Genomic DNA, 23,075 nt, shown 5'->3' on the forward strand with positions numbered 1-23,075 from the left:
TCCTGCCCGATCCCCATATCCCTTGATTCCCCATGAGTCCAAAAATCTATCGATCTCAGTCTTGAATATACTCAATGACTGAGCATCCACAGCCCTCTAGGGTAGAGAATTCCAAAGATGCACAACCCTCTGGGTGAAGAAATTCCTCCTCATTCCAATCTTAAATGGCCGACCCCTTATCCTGAGACTATGCCCCCTAGTTCTAGACTCTCCGGCCAGCATCTAACCGTCAAGCCCCCCTCAGAATCTTATGTTTCAATGAGACCACCTCTCAATTCTTCTAAACTCCAGAGAGTATAGGCCCAATCTACTCAGTCTTCTCACTAAACTTTCTATTCTCATCAGCTCTTCTGAACCACCATAGAACAGGGGTTGATTTTGGATTTTGGTGCTCAACATTGCTTTTCCCCCTTTGCTTAGATGCATTTTAAATCAGATCAGTAGGCTTTATTTTAAAAGTTCAACTTCTCGTACCCCTAAATAGCTTCAGAAATTAGAAATCTTATAAAAGTAGTACCTACAAGTATACAAAAACTGAAGAGGAACGTTCAAAGGATCTTGCTGATGGTAAATATCTGGGCATGTCAAACACAAACTTTATACTCCTTCTTCTTCACTGTCTCTTTACGTTGCACTGTACTGCTTTACCAACTTCCTAGCCATAAGCTTATAAAGAGAATGGAAAGATTTATGTTGCTTCTGGTCTTGTGTGTGTTCCATTTCATCTGTGACTGTGTTCAAACATCATGGTAAATTAACAGGGCAGCTCACTGGAAGAAGAAAAATAGGATTTGTAGTGATGCTGCATAGTGACCAGAGTGCACAACTTGGAAGTTTTGTTTCTTTCTGGTTTCCATATTGATTGATTTTCAGAGTGTTCACTGCTGAACAGTTCACTTGAAGACTTTGATGTTTTTACAGAGGTATACACTAAAATGGTCAGTCAAATTTATTTTCATTTGCTTTTTTGGCAGAGTGGGAGAAGAGTTGAAATTCCTTAAAAGTGTCTCAGAGCTAGGGAAGAATTCAGCCAGTCACCCCTGCTGGAAAGTGCGGGCATTGGCTGAGGATAGCATTAGGCGCAGCTGTGATACCCAGCACAGCCGAATAGCCTGTCAACACTCACTATTCAACCTCATACAGGAAGAAGGGTCACTTGGGCAAGGTGCTGGAGGGCTGCCAGTGCCCATGAGACTACTCCAAGGAAGAGACCACGCTTTCGGGGGAGAAGGGAAGAAATAGTTAAAAATAAAATGCTTTTTTTGCTCTTTATTATAACTTAGTACAACAGATGACGGTAAATGTCTAACTTATATAAGGAAGCTATATATGTAAGTATATTTTAGGTTTTTTAAATCTATTTTAGAAGTAAAAGAAATAAAATTTAATGTTTAAGTGATGTATTTTGCTTGTTTTCGCTCAAAGCAGTGGATTGCCTAATTAACCTGGTATTGGTTACTTTTAAAGGCATGGACCTTTCCATTTAATTTTTTGTGAAATTGAAGATCTTTCTCCCCTTTGCTTAACTGTTTGTAATAGGAGCTAGACAAAACCCAGGATGAGATAATGAAACATCATGCTAGTATTAGCGAACTGAAGCGCAGCTTTATGGAGTCTGTACCTGAACCACGCCCCAGCGAATGGGATAAACGGCTCTCGGCACACTCCCCTTTTAGAACGTTGAATATCAACGGGCAAGTTCAATCTGGTACAGAAGGAGTAAGTTTGATTTTTTTTTTTCTTCTGCTTAAAAAGTTAATGTTCTGATAATAGTGCACCACAGCTGTTTAAAATGATAAAAGGATTCAATAGAGTAGATACAGAGAATCTATTTCCTCTGGTGTGGGGAATCCAGAACAAGAGGGCACAATCTTAAAATTAGAGGTAGAACATAAGAAATAGGAGCAGGAGTAGGCCATTCGGCCCCTTGAGCCTGCTCCGCCATTCAATAAGATCATGGCTGATCTGATCTTGGCCTCAACTCCACTTTCCTGCCCGCTCCCCATAACGCTTGACTCCCCTGTAGCTCAAATATCTGTCTATCGCTGCCTTAAATATATTCACTGACTCAGCCTCCACAGCTCTCTGGGGCAGAGAATTCCAGAGATTCACAACCCTCTGAGGTAGGCCATTCAGGAGAGAGATCAGGGAACACTTTCACTCTAAGGGCATGTGGAATTCTCCCTCCAAAAAAGCTGTGGATGTTGGGGGTCAATTGAGATCGACATATTTATTAGGTAAAGATATGGATCAAAGGTGGATAAATGGAGTTGAGGTACAGATTAACCATCATCTAATTAAATGGCAGAACAGACTCGAGAGGCTGAATGGCCTACTCCTGTTCCTATTATGCAGCTGTTTTTTTGGCAGAGGTTTAGAAGCAAGTGGCCTGCATTCCCCTCAGTTGTGGAGCAAAGCATGGGATGGAGTGAACTTGAGTGAAAGAAGATGATTGTGGGAGAATAGCAATGGAGATCATTTTTTAATTATAATTTATAGCTGCTTGTAAAAGTTCTTGTTTAAAAGTGTCTGTCATCAGAACTATATTGCAGGAAACTTTGTGCTATCCGGCACCGACGGGACCGAGCTGTTGCCATTCCCTCAAAACTGCCGGACACACCAGCATTAATGTTGAAGCATACAGAGCTTTTCATCTCCATATCTGACAACAAACACTGTTGCTTAGCAACAGCTTCTAAACAGTCGGCCCGTACCTTGGAAGCGTCTCTCTGAAGCTGTTGCTAAGCTACAGAGATTTTGCAGAGCCTGACTGTTGGGGGAAAAAAAAGCCACGAGAAGAAAAAAAACCTAACAAAACAGCTCCTGATTTTTGCCGGTGGCTCGAGCTTGCCGGACATTTAGCCTTCGGATAACACAAAGTTTCCTGTATGTTAAATCAAGCCAAGGATAGTATCCAGTTTTATTCTTAGACCAGTTTAATCTATTTATGATTAATGCATACATTTTCACACGTTTATCAATAGCTCTCTCATTTAATTGAATCTTTTTTGGTGGATGTTTGTTATTTCCAAGTTATTTTAACATGAAGACTTCAACAAAATTAAATCCCAAGAAATGAAGTTCCACTTTCACAAACTACTTACTAACTTTATTCTAGCACATGAGCCATTGCAAGGCTCGGCAAAGAATACTAATGGTATAAAACACATTGGGCTAAGTTTTATTATTTTCATCAGCGTTATCACTCATTTCTTGGCTATATAATTCAGATTTCAATTTGCTTTTATAATGCCGCTAAATATTGTTGGTAGCCCTGCAAAAAAAAATGAAATTCTGCCCTTTAGCAAAGGTGTTTTTTAAATTTGTTTTTTGGTTGATAAACTGGATAAATTGAGTACTGTGTTTCAATAAACATTCAAAAGGTTTATCGATCACTCACAGAATTCAAAATAATGGCTTAGAAAATTTGCCTGCAGTAGAGGAAAAAGGAATCCATTCCGAGTATTGCTCTGATCCCTTGATAACTAAAAAGTAAAATATATTCCATTTACAGACTAAAATCCCTTCATTCCATTGAAGGGAGAAGTACGGGGTGTCTCACAGTAAAACAACCGTTGTGGGCATTGTGAGGGGAGGTTGTTTTTAAAATGTGCCCCCCTTGGTGAGAGATGTCATTACTGTAAAATTAAAGATCGTTGTACCCTGTCTGCATCAAGAAGGCCCACCTGTGTATTGTACAGGTCAGCTGCTTTCTTGGGAAAGATTCCTTTACTCTGCCCAATAATATACCTCAAGCTCCAAATTTAGAAGAGCCTGCTCGCCCTCTCATCTACACCAGTATGGCATTTGCATATCTCATAATATTTTTCATTTTGACCTCTCTTGAGTGAGAGTCAGTGCAGTAGCACTGCTATTAAGTAGATTCAAATGCAATCAGACGGGATTGAGATGTTACATAGGACATCAATCAGAACTGAATTTGAACCTAGCTATAGAAAGAACAGATATATTTTGAACTGTTCTGCTGCCTAAAGCCCTGAAACAGTCTTGTTGAAAATATTTACCTTCAGTTAAATTGTTCTTTTGTGTGACCTGTTTAGTATTCACGTCTAATGTTCTTTCCATGTTTATGGTTGTGTTATACAAGTTCAACAGAGGACACTTTTCTTTAATATATACCTTGCCTTATGTGATCTTTGTTTTCTTTTAATCAATTAAACCCCCAATCATATTGGAATGCGATAGACGCATCACCTAGTTAGAATCCAGCTCTAAAAGTGCTAGTACATATGTCAAGCGAGTATTGCCGTGGCTGCCAAGCCTATGTTGAACCATGTTACTAAGAAAGAGGTGAACTAAGGGGAACAATGTCGGAGGGAAGAGAGCTGTTGGTAATGTTACTGAGCATTGGACCCAAGAAAGTTGTGTGGTCAGGATTTGGGTTAGAAATGGGTCAACGGTATAGGAGGTTGGTGTTGAGATGAGTTTGATGAGGGCTGAAGGTGCACAAGTGAGAAGCTACCTAGTGATGGAGAGCTGTGGGAAGCTGAGGCAGTTGAATGGATAGTCTGCAGGGAGCAGAGGAAGGTGGTCAGTAGAGGCAGTTTCTTGTCGAGGAGTTTGGAATTGCCCTTGCCCGCGAAGATAATCCTGGAGTAGTAAGAGCATTTGGCTATAGAGAGTGAAACGTGCTAATTCTTAATGCTGTCTCTCAAGGTCTGATTTGGGGATGATCAGGCCAGTTGTGTACCATGCACATTCATGTCTGCAGCCCTAAGTGTTAAAGAGGCAGAGTTGTACCAGGGAAATGTTGGGGGTGAGATTGTTGAAGCAAAAGCAAAAAAGTGTTGAAAAAGTCAAACAGTGGCAGCAATGCTGTGGTAGGACAAGTGCAGGAGAGGGGGAAGTTGGGACTATTCCACAGGGAATGAATGAGAGGGGAGTTTTTCCTCCCAGGGTGGATGGTAAAGTAGAAGGAGATGAAAGATGAGGAAGTGACCAGATAAGGTGGCATGGCCTTATAATGGCAGGGCTGAGGACGTGACTGTGGGTGTGAGGTTGACATACAGGGTGATGTTCTATAAGGACAGGAGGAGAAGGGACAAAGGAAATTTGGGTGTTGAATTTATTGAGAATGAGTCATTGCTCAGTGCAGAAGCAGTGTGAGGTGATTTTTGGCAAGGAAATTGCCATTGGGATTTAGGAGGGCAGCAGATAATTAAGACATTGAAGGAGAGGTGCTGGAGGTGAGATGTGCAAAGGAATAGACAGTGCTTGGGCAAAAAAGGTTGAGCTGGGACCTGGAGATGAGAGCCACGTTTGTATGGGCAAGGAATATGTAGCCAAGCGGGTCTGCATCAGTGAGAACGAAAGGGCCACCGCGCCCCCCCCCCCCCAGGACGTTGAAGGACTTAACCAGGTAGAGATTGTGGATGCAGGAATTATTTACAAAGAAGTGGATGGATTGAATGCATTGCTGAGTAGATGGATAGCAGACCTATAGGAGTGGGATGTGGGAAGAATGGAAAGAGTAATGGCAAGGAGCTTGGAGAGGTCTGCTCCCAGATGGTGAGGTAGATAGAAGATAAAACGATGTGCATTACTGCTTTGGTAGACCAACAGCAGGTGCCTGGAGTGGAGCAATGTGAATCCATGGGGCTGTCCAGTGGCACTCAATCCTGAGATTGCAGCCAAATAAACAGACCAGCAGAGGAGTCGCAGAAGGCAGTTAAGTGAATTGAGATGGAGAATTGTGATGCCAGAAGCAGAATAGTAAAGTAGGCCATTGAAATAGAGTGGACCATTTGACAGTTGACAGAGAGGGAAAGGAGCCCTGGACCAGAGCAGCAGCCAAAGCGCACACGCAGGTAAACAAAGAAGTGGCCTTGTGTTATAAATGCAAATGTTAGATTGGATTGGAACCAATTGGCCCACAAGTAAGGCCACTAATGTACAGTTTTCATGAAGAATGACAGAATGTGACTCACATTGCACTGGTAAAAACCCCAGAATCACATGTAATAAAAACGGAATTTGACTTACTCAGTCACCAAACTAGCGGCCCAGATTATAAACGCGATTTCCTAAAACACCTGTAAAAATCCCAAAACTTAACTTAATAAAAATAGAATTTGACTTACTTGGTCATAAACCAGTTGCACTTTCTATAACTTCATTTCACCATTTCCTGATCGGTTTATAAAGTTTTGTCAGTACACTTAAGAAAAATGCTGAATACTTCAGAAGACAAATCCCATTCTTGATCCAGATTGAGGTTTCTCATTGGCTGTGTGACTGGTGCTGAGGCTGGAACTAGGGTCAGCTGTTTCAGCACTAATTTCTAGTTACCCGCTCATATAAGATATGCTAAGTCAGGTCACCATTTCTTTGCAGCCAGTATCCATGTCATGTGCAGGAGACTGAATGAGCTGCACAGTATTCATCTTGTTTAGGTGATGCTGTAATTCTGCCAGTAAAATTCTATCAATAACATCTTTCCTCTGGACTTTGATTTTGAGTGAAAAACACTTTGATTTGCAACACAGGATAAAAATATGAAATAATAGGACACCATTTTTCTTAATTAGTAGTAGAAGTTCTTGTCTTTTAAAAAGATAAGTATTTAAAAACAAAATCTATTTGAAAAGTAAAATAAAACCTCTAAGAACAGTTGATATGTTCCACTAGATGTAAGGTAGAAGTCACATGATAATATGACTTTTTAAGGAAAATTAAAAGGAACAAACCCTCCCTCAGTGGGATTTAATGACTTCAGATCATTATCCACATGGTATGTGATAGAGATGTTTTAAGGAATTAGCTGATCTACATACTTGATAAGAAATCCATCTCAGTGTTGCCATTAAAACAAGAGTGCATATAATAAATATGTATCCTGTGTATTTGAAGTATCTAAAATTACTAACTTTATGTATGTACAGGCCGTGGTGATTTCAGGCTTACGCCCTGAAAAGAAGCTTGATGGGCCAGAGGTAAAGTTGTTACAGTTGTGCTGTGAATGCTAATATTTTATTTGCTCAAGCAGATCTCATCAATGCTGAATTGTATTTTAGTTGCTAGACAACAGGCATCAGTTTTTCAACTCTTACAGTTCCCAAAACTAACAGTGAAGACTTCTACTGCCACAGCTTTAAGAATGCCTACTAAACAATGCATGGCTGGTTAAAGGTTGCATGAAGAAATGGCCATACATTTTCACAAAAAAAAAGCTACCAAAGTGCAAGTGAACCCTGTTCTGTTACAATATTTTTACATTTTATTCTTTTTTTTTTCCTTTCCTCCTTGTTTCTGAAAATACATATCACTCTTGCTATCATTCCCTTTTAAATTTTGAAGTTCAAAGATAAACATCCACATAGAATCCCTCAAACCCAAATCTTCACAACATTTTTTTAATTTTTTCCCTTCCTCTGCCACTTTGTTCCCTTTTCTTTTTGCACACCTTTTTTTATTTCAAACTTAGTTTTCCATCTTGCATTTGTTCATCTCTTTTTTTCTCTTGGTCTTCTGTCATGAAAGCAGACAAAGAAAATGCCTCTGTTAGTACAGGAAGAAGATAAGATAAAAGGAAAGCAGGAAACAACAGGGACTGCACTTGCACAAGAAAGCAAAGAAGAAAACTCCCAAAAGGTTTCCATTCAGATTCCTGATGACAAACCTAAAACAAAACCTTGTCACCTCTACTCTATTGCACTTCAGCGCCCTCCCATTCCTTTCGTAATGTCATTCCTTCTAGTATTTGTTCTGACAATTTGGTGGCTTATCTTAATATGAGCACAGAGTTTTCATTTGAAGCTGTAACCTATACCATTCAGGCCTCGTTCTTTTTTGAGCTGTATTTTTTAATTCTACGTTGTACTGATGAATTCCTCTTTTTTTTTCTTAATGAAAACCCTTGCCTAATTTATATTTCCTACTTCTTACTTACAAAACTGTGTGCTGACTGTTATTTATTTCTTTAATTCTGTTACATGAAGAGGAAAATCATTCCACTCAATTTGTAAAACCGTCTACCTGTATTTGTTCTGTGGCATGCTGTGCCATTTGTATTTTGATTCAATACAGTATGAATGAAAATTGTAACTTTTGCCAAACTGCTTCATATTTCTCATACCGTAGACCTACTGGTTTAAAGGGCATTTATCTAACTGCTGTCTCTAAAAGGGTTTAAAAGATAGCGATTGCACTCTTTGAATTTCTGTCAAACTTATGGTATTTATGGAATAATGCCACAAACCCCTTTCAGTGTGGATATGGTGTATGTATTTCTTTATCCTGGTTTTTAAATGGATACTTTAATTTTGTATACTGTATATATAATATATTTTGAAATGGTGCTATGCTGTAAACAGACAATTGTATTTTGAACATTACTAATAGAAGAGTCTAATATATTTAGCATTTACAGCAAAAAGGCATTTCTTTCAGCTTTAGTTGATTGAGAAGAGGTGGTGAACAGCCAAATATTCTAAAACCCCATGTAGGTTTGTTGCTCTGTCTGCATTTAACTCATCTGCAGATAAAATCCTTTGATATTGCTGCTTTAGAATGTTAGTAGTCCTGAAATTATTATTGATATATTGCTGTATCAGTATTATAGCATACCAATATTTCAAGTTAAACTACAGTTTCCATGTAGAAAAAAATGAGGTGTCAAGACATGTATTCAACTGAGAAGGATATTTATAAAACTTTTCTTTGCAGGAAGTTTGCATTTTAATTATGGGTAGACATACATATGTGCACTAAGTTGAGACAAGAATATAGTACTAGTTTATTCTAACACAAAAGCAAAATATTGCAGATGCTGGAAAACTGAAATAAAAACAGAAAATGCTAGAAATACTCAGCAGGTCAGGCAGCATCTGTGGAGAGAGAAATAGAGTTAACGTTTCAGGTTGATGACCTGACGTCCAGTTTTATTCTTTCAGGTATAATCATTTTTAGTTTTGAAGATAGGGGAGCTCAAAATACTCTAACTTTGTTTAGGAATTTATTGTGCTTTATATGGTCAAATGCAAGAAAATGTAACTACTTTGGTTCCTGCTTCAGGAGCTGGTTAAGAAAACGTAGGACCTTATTATCCTATTTCTCTCCATAGGTGCAAAACTATTATGCATGCACAAAGTAGAAGGCAAAGAGTAGAGTTAATTGGATTTTTTTTTTGGATTGGCAGGATACGGGTAGTGGTATGCCCCAGAACTTCATTGCTCCTTTCTTTTCCATTTATGTAAACGATTGTACATGGGCACAAGAGAAATGATACTAAAGTTTGCTGTTGATATCAAATTAGGGTGCATAACAAGTTGTGAAGGGGATTGCAGGGAGACACAGACATGTTAGCAGAGTGGGCAGATATAAAGCAGATATGTTGAGAAATATAAAATAGTACATTTTGAAAAAAGAACAATGAAAGGGGGTATATCCTGAACAGTGAAACTGTTACAAGTGGAGGAGTAGAGAGATCTAAGGGTGTAGATAGATCTTTAAAAGCAGAAAGGGCCATAAAAAGGCAAATTGGATTTTGGGTTTTATACTTTGGGTGGGGGGGGGGGTCAATGAATTGGCCATGTAAGGAAGAAACTGATGTTAAAGTTGTGCAAGACTTTGGCTAGCCCCAGTTGTGGTATCACATGCAGTTCTGACAACCCCATGATAAGTAAAATATCAGAGCCATGGAAAGGGTTCTGCGACCATTCATTAACATTATACAGTACCAGAAATGAGAGATTATAGTTTTGGGGAAAAAAAGGCTTGGAAAATTGGAGTTTTTTTCACCTGAACAAATGAGGTTATGGGGGGAACTAACAGATTTTCAAAATTACGATTTTGAGAGAGTAAATTAGAGATAGATTGCTTGTTTCTGCTAGTTGGCAAATTAATAGCAAGGGTGCATAAATCAGGTTTAATGCTAAAAGGTTATTAGAACATGGAATGCTTTACTAGAAGTGTATATTGAAATAGAGATTGTAACATAATTTAAAAAGGATTGGATAAATATTTGAGAAGAAAAATATAAAACAATATTGGACAACGACCGGGAAATGGATTTAGAGTAGATAGTTGAAGAGCTAACACTGGCACAGACCTGATGGGCCAAATAGTCATGTGCTGTAAATTCTCTGATTCTATAAAAACTGACTTTTTCCTCCTGTGTGCAATTCAAAAGTGGAAATTCCAGGAGAAGTGGTGTAACATGCAGTAGTTTACCCCAGAAGTATTTTGTCATCATTTATATACATGAGCAGTGGCTTGCCACAGTTCAGATGAAGCAGTCCGTTTGGCCCATTTAATCGCACCCTTCCAGAATACCAAGTCTACCATCTTCACATTACTGTACAGCATCTAGCTTGCTGCTTTAATGACTTCAATATCCTGTTCTGAACCACCCTTCTAGTTGTTGCACACAGTCTGTGTAAAGAAATATTTCCTGGTATCTCCTAAATTTGCCCCCAACGTGTGCCCTCTTGTCCTGCTGCTCTGGACTTTCAAAGTATTGAAGGGAGTTGCCCAAAAAGTAAATGTTCATTACTCCACAACATGTAGCTCCTACCCAGTTGAGAGAACTCCTTTATTTAGAAAAAACTATTAAAATTTGAAAAGCATATGTCACTGACTAGATTTGTGCTCAGTGACCTTCTTTGTGGTTATGTGTGTGAATGAGGAAAATTAGGCAGCTAGAGTATCTGCCTACAATACCTCAAAGCCAGTTTCCTAGGACTGGGATGAGGGTTTGAGAAAGTTATGTAGTGCCATTCACACGTGCAGACCTTCAATCAGTGCCTGCAGTTTGAGGCTGATTTCTCTTTGTCCAGCCTCAAATTCAAAAGGACCTGAAGTGTTTGCGAAGATGAAATATTTGTGTAGAATGGGAATAGTTCAGTGATGATCCATTTACATAATGCAAGGATGGGCTTTTTTGCATTCGACCATGCTTTTCCATTCAATGATTAGTGCTTTTTGTGTAATTATATAGATTCAAATTTTCTATAGAACCTTGGTTAGTTGGACGGTGGTTGTGTGAGGGGGCGGGTTGGACGGTGGTTGTGTGAGGGGGCGGGTTGGACACTGGTTGTGAGGGGGCAGGTTGGACGCTGGTTGTGTGAGGGAGCGGGTTGGACGCTGGTTGTGTGAGGGGGGTGGGTTGGACGGTGGTTGTGCGAGGGGGCGGGTTGGACGCTGGTTGTGTGAGGGGGCGGGTTGGATGCTGGTTGTGTGAGGGGGCGGGTTGGACACTGGTTGTGAGGGGGCGGGTTGGATGCTGGTTGTGAGGGGGCGGGTTGGATGCTGGTTGTGAGGGGGCGGGTTGGACGGTGGTTGTGTGAGGGGGCGGGTTGGACGCTGGTTGTGAGGGGGCGGGTTGGACGCTGGTTGTGAGGGGGCGGGTTGGATGCTGGTTGTGAGGGGGCGGGTTGGATGCTGGTTGTGAGGGGGCGGGTTGGACGCTGGTTGTGTGAGGAGGGCGGGTTGGACGCTGGTTGTGAGAGGGGGCGGGTTGGACGCTGGTTGTGAGGGGGCGGGTTGGACGCTGGTTGTGAGGGGGCGGGTTGGACGCTGGTTGTGAGGGGGCGGGTTGGACGCTGGTTGTGAGGGGGTGGGTTGGACGCTGGTTGTGCGAGGGGGCGGGTTGGACGCTGGTTGTGCGAGGGGGCGGGTTGGACGGTGGTTGTGCGAGGGGGCGGGTTGGACGCTGGTTGTGTGAGGGGGCGGGTTGGACGCTGGTTGTGAGGGGGCGGGTTGGACGGTGGTTGTGCGAGGGGGCGGGTTGGACGCTGGTTGTGCGAGGGGGCGGGTTGGACGCTGGTTGTGCGAGGGGGCGGGTTGGACGGTGGTTGTGTGAGGGGGCGGGTTGGACGGTGGTTCTGTGAGGGGGCGGGTTGGACGGTGATTGCGCGGGGGGCGGGTTGGACGGTGTGTGAGGGGGCAGGTTGGACGCTGGTTAATTTAATGGTGTTTCACTGTAATGCTGTTGATTGAATACGACCACTATTATAGATTACTTGCCTCCTTAACTAAGCTGTATTGAATGTACTTTTTACATGGTCCCCAAAAGAAAACATTATATAGTCTGACTTACTGTATTAGTATACATAGTGTTGACAGATGTGGATTTAAGCAAGTAGTTTACCCTCTCAGTTTTGGCTTAACCCGGCCCACTGTAAGCTTTGTGGAAATTTATTTTGTTCATAAAGGAAAAATGTCTATAAGTTTTTAGCTTGTTCAGTCAATTCTAATACAGAATACTTCAAAATACAACATGTGACTGTGCCCGGTGAATCAAACTATGCTTCACAATGCCATGCAAACTGTAAAAAAAAAAATAATGCCCTTTTGGTGAGCTTATTGGATGTCTTGCTTTGGTTTGGCCCTAGTTATGGCCCAATGTGTTGTGCTGTTGGCTTTACCAGCCTTTATTCATGCGTTTTTAAGTATAAAAAATAAGAGTTATTTTGAGGAATGGCAGGTGAATGAAGTTACAGAAGAACGTAGTAGACCTTTCTGCTAAGCACATATGTGAATAGACCAGAAGAAAAGGCATCATTTTATTCCATAGCTGCTGTATTTGGAAAAGTTAGGGCAATATGTAGGAGTTTTTTTATTGGAATTTGTTCAGCAAGGGTGGTTGTGCTTCAGATTACTTACCCAGTAAGTTATCGTATAGTTTAAAAAGTGAATTGGAATTTAACTTTCTAGGGATTGGAGATAGTGTTGAGGCAGTAACAAACCAGATACCCGGATGCAGTATACAAGCTGCATGTTGTTTATTTCTTGCTACACAAGTATATATCAAAGTGTGCTTAATGTTGGAAGCATTTAGTGCAAGACAGTGGATCAGAATTTGGCATTTGTTACTTGAGACAGTTGGATGGCTGACAGTTGACTTTGAATTAAAGTCAATTAAATAACGCCTGTGAGAAAGGGACACAGTCACCAAACTTGAGGTATTTTTGATGGATTTAGGTCTTCAAGTAGTGAACTTCCTCATTGGCTTGCAGAAGATGAACCACTATGTAGCATCTACAAGAATATTCAAGGAATTGTAAGGCTGAATAAGTTGTCATAAAAGTAACCCAGCCAATGTGTCTGCATCAGTAGTCATTGGAATATTGTCAAATATCGGAATATTATTAGCGAACACATGTAACTGCAGTAGTGAAAGGAAGAGAAAATAGTTCTGAATGTCATTAGGTTCATTTTCTAATACAAGTAAGATGCTACAAGCATCTTGGTGTGAGGCTATGTTATGACATAAACTTGACTCAATTGAGTAGAACATACTTATCACTGGAGAGGGAAACTGCACAAGTCACTCTGATACCAGTTTATGTAAATGTTCTTTCTAAAAGTGTTTTTTTCCTACTGGTCTTCCACATTGGTGGACCGATGTTTCACTAATGTCACATGACAGTCACTGGATGTGGAATCTGGAATATAGACTGGAGTAAGGATGTTTGAGAGAGGGAAGAAGTGGGGAGCAGGAGGCAGATGCATAAATATTGATAGTAGAAGGTGTATTAAGCAGAAAAAAAATTAGGGCACTGGGGAGGAGGAAGAGCGAGAGAGAAATTAGTTTGTAGAGGCAATAAGAGTGAGCTCGACAGGCAACAATGAATTTATTACATATTTTGTAACTGGAGATTAGTACCCTTGGTTGTTACAGTCTGCAGTGGTATGGTTGGCAACTTGTTGAGCTTGCACTGTATTTGTAATGTAAAAGAAGGTTCTTGGGGGGAGGGGGCAGGGTGGGGAATGGAAGCAATGACACTAAAATAGAGACTACAGTCATTGTGTAAGTAATAATTTAAATGGTAATTTATTTCTAGATTGATTTTAACAATTTAGTTATGTTTTTAATGCATTTGCTTTGAACTTCAAATATTTAGTCTGATGCTTAGTTAATAATGGATTGTTTGAGTTCATTTATGGACTCAAGATGTTTACTCACAAAGTTTGAGACACAAAAGTCTGAGACTAGCTGGCAGCATCGTAAAATAATCAGTGCCATTAGGACATTAAAGGCTCCCATTTTCTCTGCAAATAACCTTTATGGAGAATAATCAGTTTATGATTTAAATTGTAGGCTGCTTCATCTTTTAGTTTTATTTTTGTATTCCTGTTGAATCCAGATGATAAATACATAAATAATTCACAAAGAAATTGTATCTTGGGTCATGATTTGTATGCGAGTGAATGGGAATGGTACAGTGGAATTCTACGCTCGTGTCAAGTATTTCAGATAAACAATTTTCCAGACTCTACCACATTAATTTAGAACAAGTTGGCAATATGTTTCATCTCTCAGAATGAGAATAACATATATATAAATAACCCTTTCAGTGGAACTTTGTATATTCCTGGATTTCCTTTTTTCTTGTACATATGTAAGAAAAATAAACACATCATGAAAACCTGATCTGCAGGCTTATTGTTTTCTTTTGAACTGTGCTGATTTATTAATTTACACAGTTGCATGTTAACCAGGTCAGCATCTTGTAACCATAAAGCGTTCCAGTAATTTACGAACAAGTAGTAAAACCAATATATTGACGGAGTAGGTTATAAGGGTATAAACTAATCAGGTGATTCAAATGACCTCCTAAACTTTCAGAGAAAACATGTTTATAAAAATTGCCCAAATAAATTTCCCAGGATTAGATGATAATGTGTAACTACTGTATATAACATTTTTATTTTTAATTGAGAAGGGGATGGTAAGATTGGAGTGGCCATGTTTTCATTTGCTCTTTGGCATTTTTTCCATATTGTACTTTATGGTCCTTTAATGTGGTGCAAATTCAGAGTAGATCAGAGAAATTGAGTATAAAGTGTAGTGTTATATTAAGACTGTCACAGGTATTGCTGCTGGATTTATAAAATATTCAACAAAGGATTTAGCTTGGATGTAAAGTCCTAAATGGACTGTGGCGTTTAGATATAAAAGTTAAATATTATTACATGTTCTTTGCTGAATCATTTATCATATGGATTTTTATCTTATTAATTTTAGTTCTTTTGGTTGTAATTTACTATTAAGCTGGGAGTTGGACAGCAGGGGCAGGCATCCTACACATTGCTGAGGTGGTTGTGTTGGGATGGGGGTAGTTGGATTGCTCGAACCATGGAATAGACTGAAATCTACTCTGTAGTGGATGTCTCGATGAGAAGGGACATTCTGTAGATATATGTAGTCATTTTTTAATAGGAATTTCTTCATGTACAAGTGACCAGAATGTCTAATCAGTATATTACAGTACATTGAATAAATTGTAGTTGAATAGAAAACTTACTAAGTTCAGTGGCTTTAGATGCTAAAATACAGACTTCAAACTTGAAGAAAATATACATGCTTCCACCAGTTGAAGTCTGTAAATGATCATCTTTCCTTGACTCATATACTTAACCAGATATTTTCTGCAGCTCCAAGCTATTGTAAAGTTAATATCCTGATTTGCAAGTACAGAAAAAGCTTCATTCTCTCATGCACATCCTGATTTAATAGAGGAGAGGTTGCTCTAGATTGACAAAACAACACAAAATTGGTAATAGCTGCAGTACAGAGAGGGCATATAAGGATACAGGAGTGCACATTTTAGAAGTGGAAAATGTGTGATTTCTTTGTGTATTAATTGCCCAGCATGCTGATTATTGTTTTTGGCTATTTTTAATGTAGTTTAATGCTTATTTGTGATAATATAAGCATCAATATGTTGGGACTTCGGGGAATGAAAGCTGGACTTTAGCTAATTAGCATTAGAATATTGAAGAGCCTTGATTGGTATTAAATGAGATGGCCTCTTTTTAAGAAAAAACAACTTTAAGCCTGCTTGTTCATTCCTGGTTATGAGTTTATTAAAGTCAGCTGTAGCTTGTTCCCTTGGAATAAATGGAACCATTCTTTATGGCACGCACTACGCAAACCTTAATTGAATCTTCAGAGTTTTATTTTATGGGTGACGTGATTGCATTCTCTAAAGAAGAGTTTGGTAATACCAGTAACCCAGAGCCAGAAGGTTTGTTTCTTGCATAGTCTCTTCCAGTGTTACTAAAGATGCCAAGCCTAATTTCACAGCAGCCTGTATAATTCTGTAGAAAATGATCACTACAGGTGTAAATATCAGCTCTGCAAAATTCTGATGTATTACAAAAAATTAAGCCGAGATATCCTTGCTTGTTCATACACAAATCAAATCAAAGCAATAACTTCCAATTCAGGTCTGGCCTGACATACACTGATTTTGCCGCTGTCAATGTAGCTGATTGGAACATTTTAAATATCAAGTATATGTGATGTGTGTGTCTGCATGGTAAGAACTCGCCCTATACAATCCCTGTTTACTCTGCATTGGATGTCATTGAATGATGCTGATTTTTCCAGTCAGCTGTAGAAGTGCTAAGTTGACTTATACCACACTCCTTCCAACAAAAACGTACTGATTTTTGAAGATTTCACACCTGCGATTTGTAGGATATGCTTAAAAAACCACTATGATTCTTAAAATATTATTCTGTGGTCCTTTAAAGGAATGTAAAATTATGATCTGTCCAATATACAATCCATATCTGCCTGTAATTGAGATGGTTATCTAAACCATATATGTGATATTTGTTAATCTATGGTTGTCCCTTAGTAAGTTATATTTTAAAAGTTGGCAGTGAAGCAAGATTTATCCCCACTCCTTACTACAGATATTTAAGATTTCTAAAATAGACAAAAATAAATTTCATTTATAAACTTTACACAGTTTAGCTCTCTATGCATTCTGAAATTGTCGTATTTTGCAGTGAAACAGTACCTGAAGCATGTACAAGTTTTTTTTGTAGCTGTAATTGGATTTGTTTCCCTGGGCCCATGATTTCACACAATCATTGTCCACCATTACAGATGGTCTCTCCTCCTATACAGTTAGCCACTGTTCACAAAGTATGAAAAATGCCTTTTGTGTGTTATATAAAATGATGAACACAACATGAATAGCAAGTATTTGTATTTGGGCTTGTAGACTGGTTTCTAACGGACTGTGGACCAGGTGTGTAATTCACCTCAACTGTCCATTATTCAATATATAATATATATTTATCACAATATGCCTCTAAATTACATCACTGTAGAATTGTAGATTCACATCAAAACAAGCCAATTATTTTTGTAGGATGTTGTAACTGCTTCTGCTTATGATGCTCATATTTTACATTTCTCCTGACGAGATTCCAAATGAAAAACTGAAGGGAGAAAAGTATCTTGTATGTATTTTAAGCGTGGAATGCCTTGGTTAAATTACAGTTGTGAATGGGGGTCCTGTCGCTTATGGAATTTTTGTGTACATGGGTGGTGGGTTTTCATCCCTGTTCATTCATACACAAACTGCTGCTGTATATATGCTTTCTAACTAAGCACTTTACTATAGCATTCCTACTGTGTACCTGCACTATGTTGAATACCCAACAGTTGAAACTACAGTTGTTACTGGTGAGTGCTCCCAAGTGCTATGTGCAATGCGGTTTTATATTTCAGTTTTATGGCTTTGTAGCTGACACATTGGCTGTACCAGATATAAATAAGCAATGATTTGTTTTTGCTTGGAATGGAGGTAATAGACACAGTATCCTTGTCTTGACCTACTTAGGCAGCTGTTCAAGATGTTTAAACAAAACTTGTATTTTGTACTTGAACACTTTTTATATATAAACTTTGTGCAGAATTATTATATAGCGAAGTTTTCTTTTTGGCACTGGATTTAGGTACAAGTATATTTTAAATATACTGCAGTTTTTAACGGTAATTTATATTCTGGTGCACTACCATTTTAAAATGGTTTTGTTTAGGGTGGGCCGTGGCAATATTATGTCTTTAGTATAATTGAAGCAATCATAACTTGAACTGTTACTACAGGGCATCGTTTTGGGTCAGATACCCTGAGCAGGAGGACTTGTCATAACTTTAATTTTCTTCTACCTTCAGAATTAAATGGGGCTAGGTATTGAAATTGTAGATTACTTTGAAAAACTGCAGTCTACGTAGGTCAAGGAAGAACCTCTCATTTTCTCTGATACAGTTTGTTTTCCTTTCCCACTAAACCTGAACTAATGGCAAAATTTTGCCAAGTGGCATCATATTTAGCTTGCTTTCTGTTGGCCAAGTAGCCAATGCACTTGTTAATCCTGTTTTGAGGCCTTTACTTTGGTTGAAGCCTTTTAATAATTAAAAGTAGCAAGATCGCTTCAAGTTGGCACTTTTTTCCCAAGAGGGGTTAAAATACTTGTGAAAATGCATGGTGTCCATCTGAATGATGAGTTTTTGAGATGTGGATGTAAGCATATGTCGCTGTTCGGGCAGATTTTTGAAGTGTTTACACAAAGCCATTTTTGCCCCATGTACATGTTTTTTGTTACACTGAATGTCAAAATTCTGAGTGGCACGCATAACCTAAAACTGAGTTTCTTTTGTAGGCAGAAAAAGTTATTGGTAACAGATGGTCATATTTTTTTGATGCTGTGAACATGAGATGTTGTGCAGTTGATCTAGTCAGTTGCAGTCGGTTTTAATTATATCTCATCAGCAGCATTGTCAGAGGAGCAAGATTGGCCCAGGTAGATGTAAAATGGTTTAGACTAAACTATTAATTATTTTAAATCATTTTGCGCATTTAACACTTATTTGTTCCCTATTTCAGTGCGGAGATTTCCAAATTATACTTCACCTTCTATTAATGGCACAATCTTATAAAATAAAAAGATTTTGTAGTATTGAAAAATTACCATCACAGTCAATTTAAAAGAAACTGTATGCTGAAAAGATACAAGCCATTTTAGCCCAAGCAAGTAATATATGATTTGACTAGATTCTACTCTGGAACAGAGAACTTCAAACAGATTTAAAGCTCCATCTATCACATGGTGCTTTAGTCAGCTGTTTCCTGTATTAGTGCAGACTTTAATCATTGCTTGTAGAATCTGCTGTAACAATTGGCCCAGAAATTCGGGTCGGGGGCTTCCTGCGGGTGCAAGCCCCTGATCTGCACTTAACTTGCGCGCCGGCCGTTGAGCTGTAGGGCCACGTGGAATTCCGATCCGGGGCCTGGTCCAGCTGCCGGCGCGCAGTGCTTGCGTATCCCAGGGGCGCAGTTAGTTCGATGCGTCCCCTGGGATCACGTGGGCCATGGGCAGCCAATCGGAGCAGGGAAAATGCCCATTCATAAGTCTGACCGGAAGTGCTGTCAAGACTTATAAATACTACGGCCCCAAAATAGCACTAAACCTTCAAATCATTTTTTTTAAATCACATTTTTTAAATAAACTATAAATTACATTAAATAACTATTTTAAACAATTTAAATTTTTGAAAAAAATAATTTTATATTCTAACGGGGCTAAAAATAAACTTACCTTGCTTTAAAGTATTTAAAAATAATAAACCTGTGGGGAAAAATGTTTTAATTTGAATTAATTCACCACTTACCTTGTAAAAAGCAGGCCTTACACCTGCTTTTTATGTGTAAATTCTGCAGACTTACCCTCACGGGAAAACCTGTATTTTAAAAAAAAAAAAACCTAAGTTTGATGCGCACGCGCAGCCTCCCCCGCGCACGCGTTTGACCTCTGAACCTCTTCGTTCAGAGGAACGGAAGTGTCGGTTTCCCGCGCATGCGCAGTGCATGCAGGAAACCGGCACTTCCATCGGGCCTACGGGTGAGTACCCCGTGCGTACTCACCCGTGGAGACCCGAATTTCTAGGCCAGAGAACTCTTTAAATGTTATGGAATATTAAAGTAATGTTTTTGATAAGCCACTAAGTTTTATGTTGCATTCCTATTTTTGGGGTACAGAATATTTCAATATTACTTTAATTCATTGTCATATCATTCTTGGCTCATTGGTTTTCTAAAACTGTCATTTGTGATCAATTTGGGGTCAAAACCATTGCACTTTCCTACTGAACATTTTGTTGACATAACATTAAATATAATCACTGTTAAAATCCTGTGGGTTAAATATCAGCTGGGCACCCAAAATGTGTCTTATTTTGTAGGTTAATATAATCTGTTTGATGTTCCTCCAGTTTTTTTTTGGTTTCCAGATGATAATTTCAGGATCTCATCTGAATATCATCTCTTGTGCAATCTACCTCAAAACATTTGTAATTGTTGTAATTCTGGTAGCTAGGCTAGGTTGCTACTTGTTTCTTTGCAGTTTTTTTTTTGTTACTTCAAAAGGCTTTTGGGTTTGTGTGAGTGTGTGTGTGTGTGTGTGTGTGTAATTTTGAAATAGAATCCAGTAAATATCAGTGTTTAATATTTTATTGCCTGCAATATGATCAGTGGAGTCTTGAGATGTTTACTCTTCTGGGTCTCCCAAAATAAATTTGATGGGCACCCAAGTATTTTAAACCCTATTATTATGGTGTATGTTTACCCAATCTAACATAGATATGCAGTTTATGTTGCTTTCTGCAGCGGGTTTGTAATTTGATTCGTATTTCACAGCATGCCTGCTTGTTATCTGGATGTTCCTTAAAGCTGCAGTATCCCTTTGTCAGCAAATGTTAGCTCTGTGTCTCAAATGTTTAAGGTCAACAAAATGGTAATCACTTTAGACAAGCTGATTTAGAAATGGGACCTTCAGTAAATGGGTTAGTTCAGCAATTTAGATGAATGAAACTGTGACACAGTCAAATAAGTCTGTGAAGATTCAGAAAAGGGATACTGAAGCTTCAGAAATTCTGTCTGGTTCATCCATCTGTTTTTAACCCTTAAAAAAGTTGTGTTTTGGGAAAGGGTTAGATTAAAGGACCTTCCAGGTAACATGTTCTTAAATGGCTATTCATTCTTTTAAGATCAACGTTACACATTTCAGTTTTCTAATTATTCTGTAGTGTTACTGCATTTGGAAAGGGGGCTGTTGAGTCACATGATGCATATTTAAGCTGTAGAATCTGCTCAGTTATGCTAATGAAATAACACCCAGATTCCACTGCCTATTTTGTAACATTCTGTATCCAGTAAGTTGCATGAAGCAACTAAGCCTTTGCAAAGAAGGAAATCAAGTCAAAAGCATGTTTTGTTTAAGTCTTGCTATCACTTTAACCCTTAAAATTAATCTCTCTTTTTCTGGTGTCTATAACTGAGCTTATTACTTTTTCTTCTTTTTCCTTTCCCTTTTTTCCACTCTTTTCTACTGACTGCCTAGAAATTAATAGAAGGCCTATATGGACATTTACGTACCAATGAAAAACCAACAATATTCCAGACAACCTACTTCCCATATGCAACACCTGAGAAGACCATCCGTGAAGGACAGACACGGACTCCAAATAAATCTGCTTTGCTTTGCTCTATTTCACACCCTCAGGTGCTATATATGTTTTATTCTCGCGTTACTTTTTATTCTTCCAGTATTCAAGAGTGTACTTTCTCTTCAAGGCCTCTTGCTTTCACACATACTTCAGTAGCTGGTAGTGTAGAACTACTTGACCGAGATTTCTTCATTTTCAGTAGCATTTAGTTTTTAAAAAGTGCGTAGCTCCTTTGACTGAGGTACTTCAGTGTCTGGACCCTTCTTCTCTCCTCCCCCCCCCCCCCCCTTGCAAAAAAGTGAGAGGGTGTGCAAGACTCCTCCCCCCCCCCCCCCCCAAAAGAAAAGAAAGTGAAATGATGTGCAAGACCTCCTACCTAGAGACCCTGATTGAAAATGGGTGAAATTAATCAAATTCAAGTATCCATTAACCATGGGATTTTTAGTTTGTAACAATGTGTATAGCTTTTATTATGCTGTCTTAAGTTTTTACTAGTAAAGTAGATGTGGGCAAGCTTACTTCCAGCCAGGGTCAGTCTCTTCTTTGGCTACATGTCCTGTTAGATGTTGCCTTCCGTATTAAGTCTTGTATTACCCCTGAGGAGAAATGACTCCCATGTTTTCAGACATGTTACTTCTTTTACAGTGTAGTTTTCAAAATGCACAACTGCTACCTTCTATAGAGAGCCTTAAAATAGAGAAAGTCTAATCTATGTTAATTCCTTGTTCGATATTCCCTGAGAAGTCTTGTACCTAATGCTACTTTCAAATTGGCTCTGCTCCAATATGGTTTGGTATAGATTGAATCCTCTTGCTTAATGCTGATGGATTCCATTTTTTTGGCACAACTTGGGAAGAGGAAATTGGGGCAGAGGAGAAGGACTACAAACACCACAATATGAATAAATTGTGTTTGAGTTCAATGCTGGTAGATGTTGGCATGGTCTTGCAAGTTCTTTTCATTAGGAAGGCACGGTGTTACTATTGCAAGAGGTACATTTTTCCATTAATTTATCTGTAAAGTGAATTTTTGGTCTGATTTAATGTTGGTCCAAGCTATTTACAAAAGTGATATCAGAATTGGAACCTCCCATTAGATACTGAGCACAGCAAAATATAGTATAATAAAACAAGTTTTTATCAGGGTTATCTGTAAAATGCTGATAAAGCTGTATAGAATATTTCTCTTATTTCCCTTTGAAAGTTCCAGATGAAGTTGTTGCATTTCACTTTACAGAAGCTGAAATTTCATGAGTTTCTTTTGCGTTGCTTCAACATAACTTGAGGGTTGAGTCATTATTGTAGCTAGAGTCCAAATTGAAATCAATCCTCTATTCAGCACAATGAGTCTTATCAATAAAGCACAAAACACAAGAAAAATGGGAAGTTTCTGTGTTTCTTGACACCTTGACTCGGCTACAGTTGTGTTTGGCATTTTTGTTTAGGCCTTACTTCTGCCCATTTTCTTGTAGAATGTGGATGACGGTCTGAAATCAGAACTGGAAGAGCAGTCAGAGGGTGTAAAAGTTGATCACAAGGCAGAAATAGAGGGACTGAAGCTGGAAAATGGCTTCAACACGAGCTAAGTGGCCGACCCATTGGAGTCTCCACAGAGACGGGATTTTATTCCTTCCTCTGAGTAGCAGCGAGGAGGAGGAAGAATTGTACCTCCTTCAGCGCAAGCAGCTGAAGTGGCAAAACAGGTCAGAAATAGGTCTGGATATGCAGGCTAAGGCTTCAGAGGAGATTACAGCAAAGGCCCTCTCGAGCTCTGCTGCTCCTCAACTAAACTATCATCTGAAGGA

General features: G+C 39.0%; 1 protein-coding gene across 11 annotated transcripts in view; it reads left to right on the plus strand.

Moving 5' to 3' along the window:
- The window catches only part of LOC147103362 (protein 4.1-like), a 192,627-nt gene that overhangs the window by 156,032 nt on the left and 13,520 nt on the right, over positions 1-23,075 (plus strand). For 6 of the 11 annotated variants that reach the window (XM_085962875.1, XM_085962871.1, XM_085962870.1 and 3 more), the window contains 2 exons: positions 1,540-1,719; positions 21,166-21,327. In XM_085962875.1, the coding sequence (XP_085819001.1) occupies positions 1,540-1,719; positions 21,166-21,327 (342 nt within the window). Of the gene's footprint in view, positions 1-1,539; positions 1,720-6,902; positions 6,954-21,165; positions 21,328-23,075 lie in introns of all 11 variants that reach the window. The other 5 variants (XM_085962880.1, XM_085962879.1, XM_085962881.1 and 2 more) reach the window with 2 other exon arrangements.

Source organism: Somniosus microcephalus, chromosome 20 (genome assembly GCF_052327205.1).
Source record: "Somniosus microcephalus isolate GS21.2 chromosome 20, FLI_Smic_1.0, whole genome shotgun sequence".
Classification (NCBI taxonomy): Eukaryota; Metazoa; Chordata; class Chondrichthyes; order Squaliformes; family Somniosidae; genus Somniosus; species Somniosus microcephalus.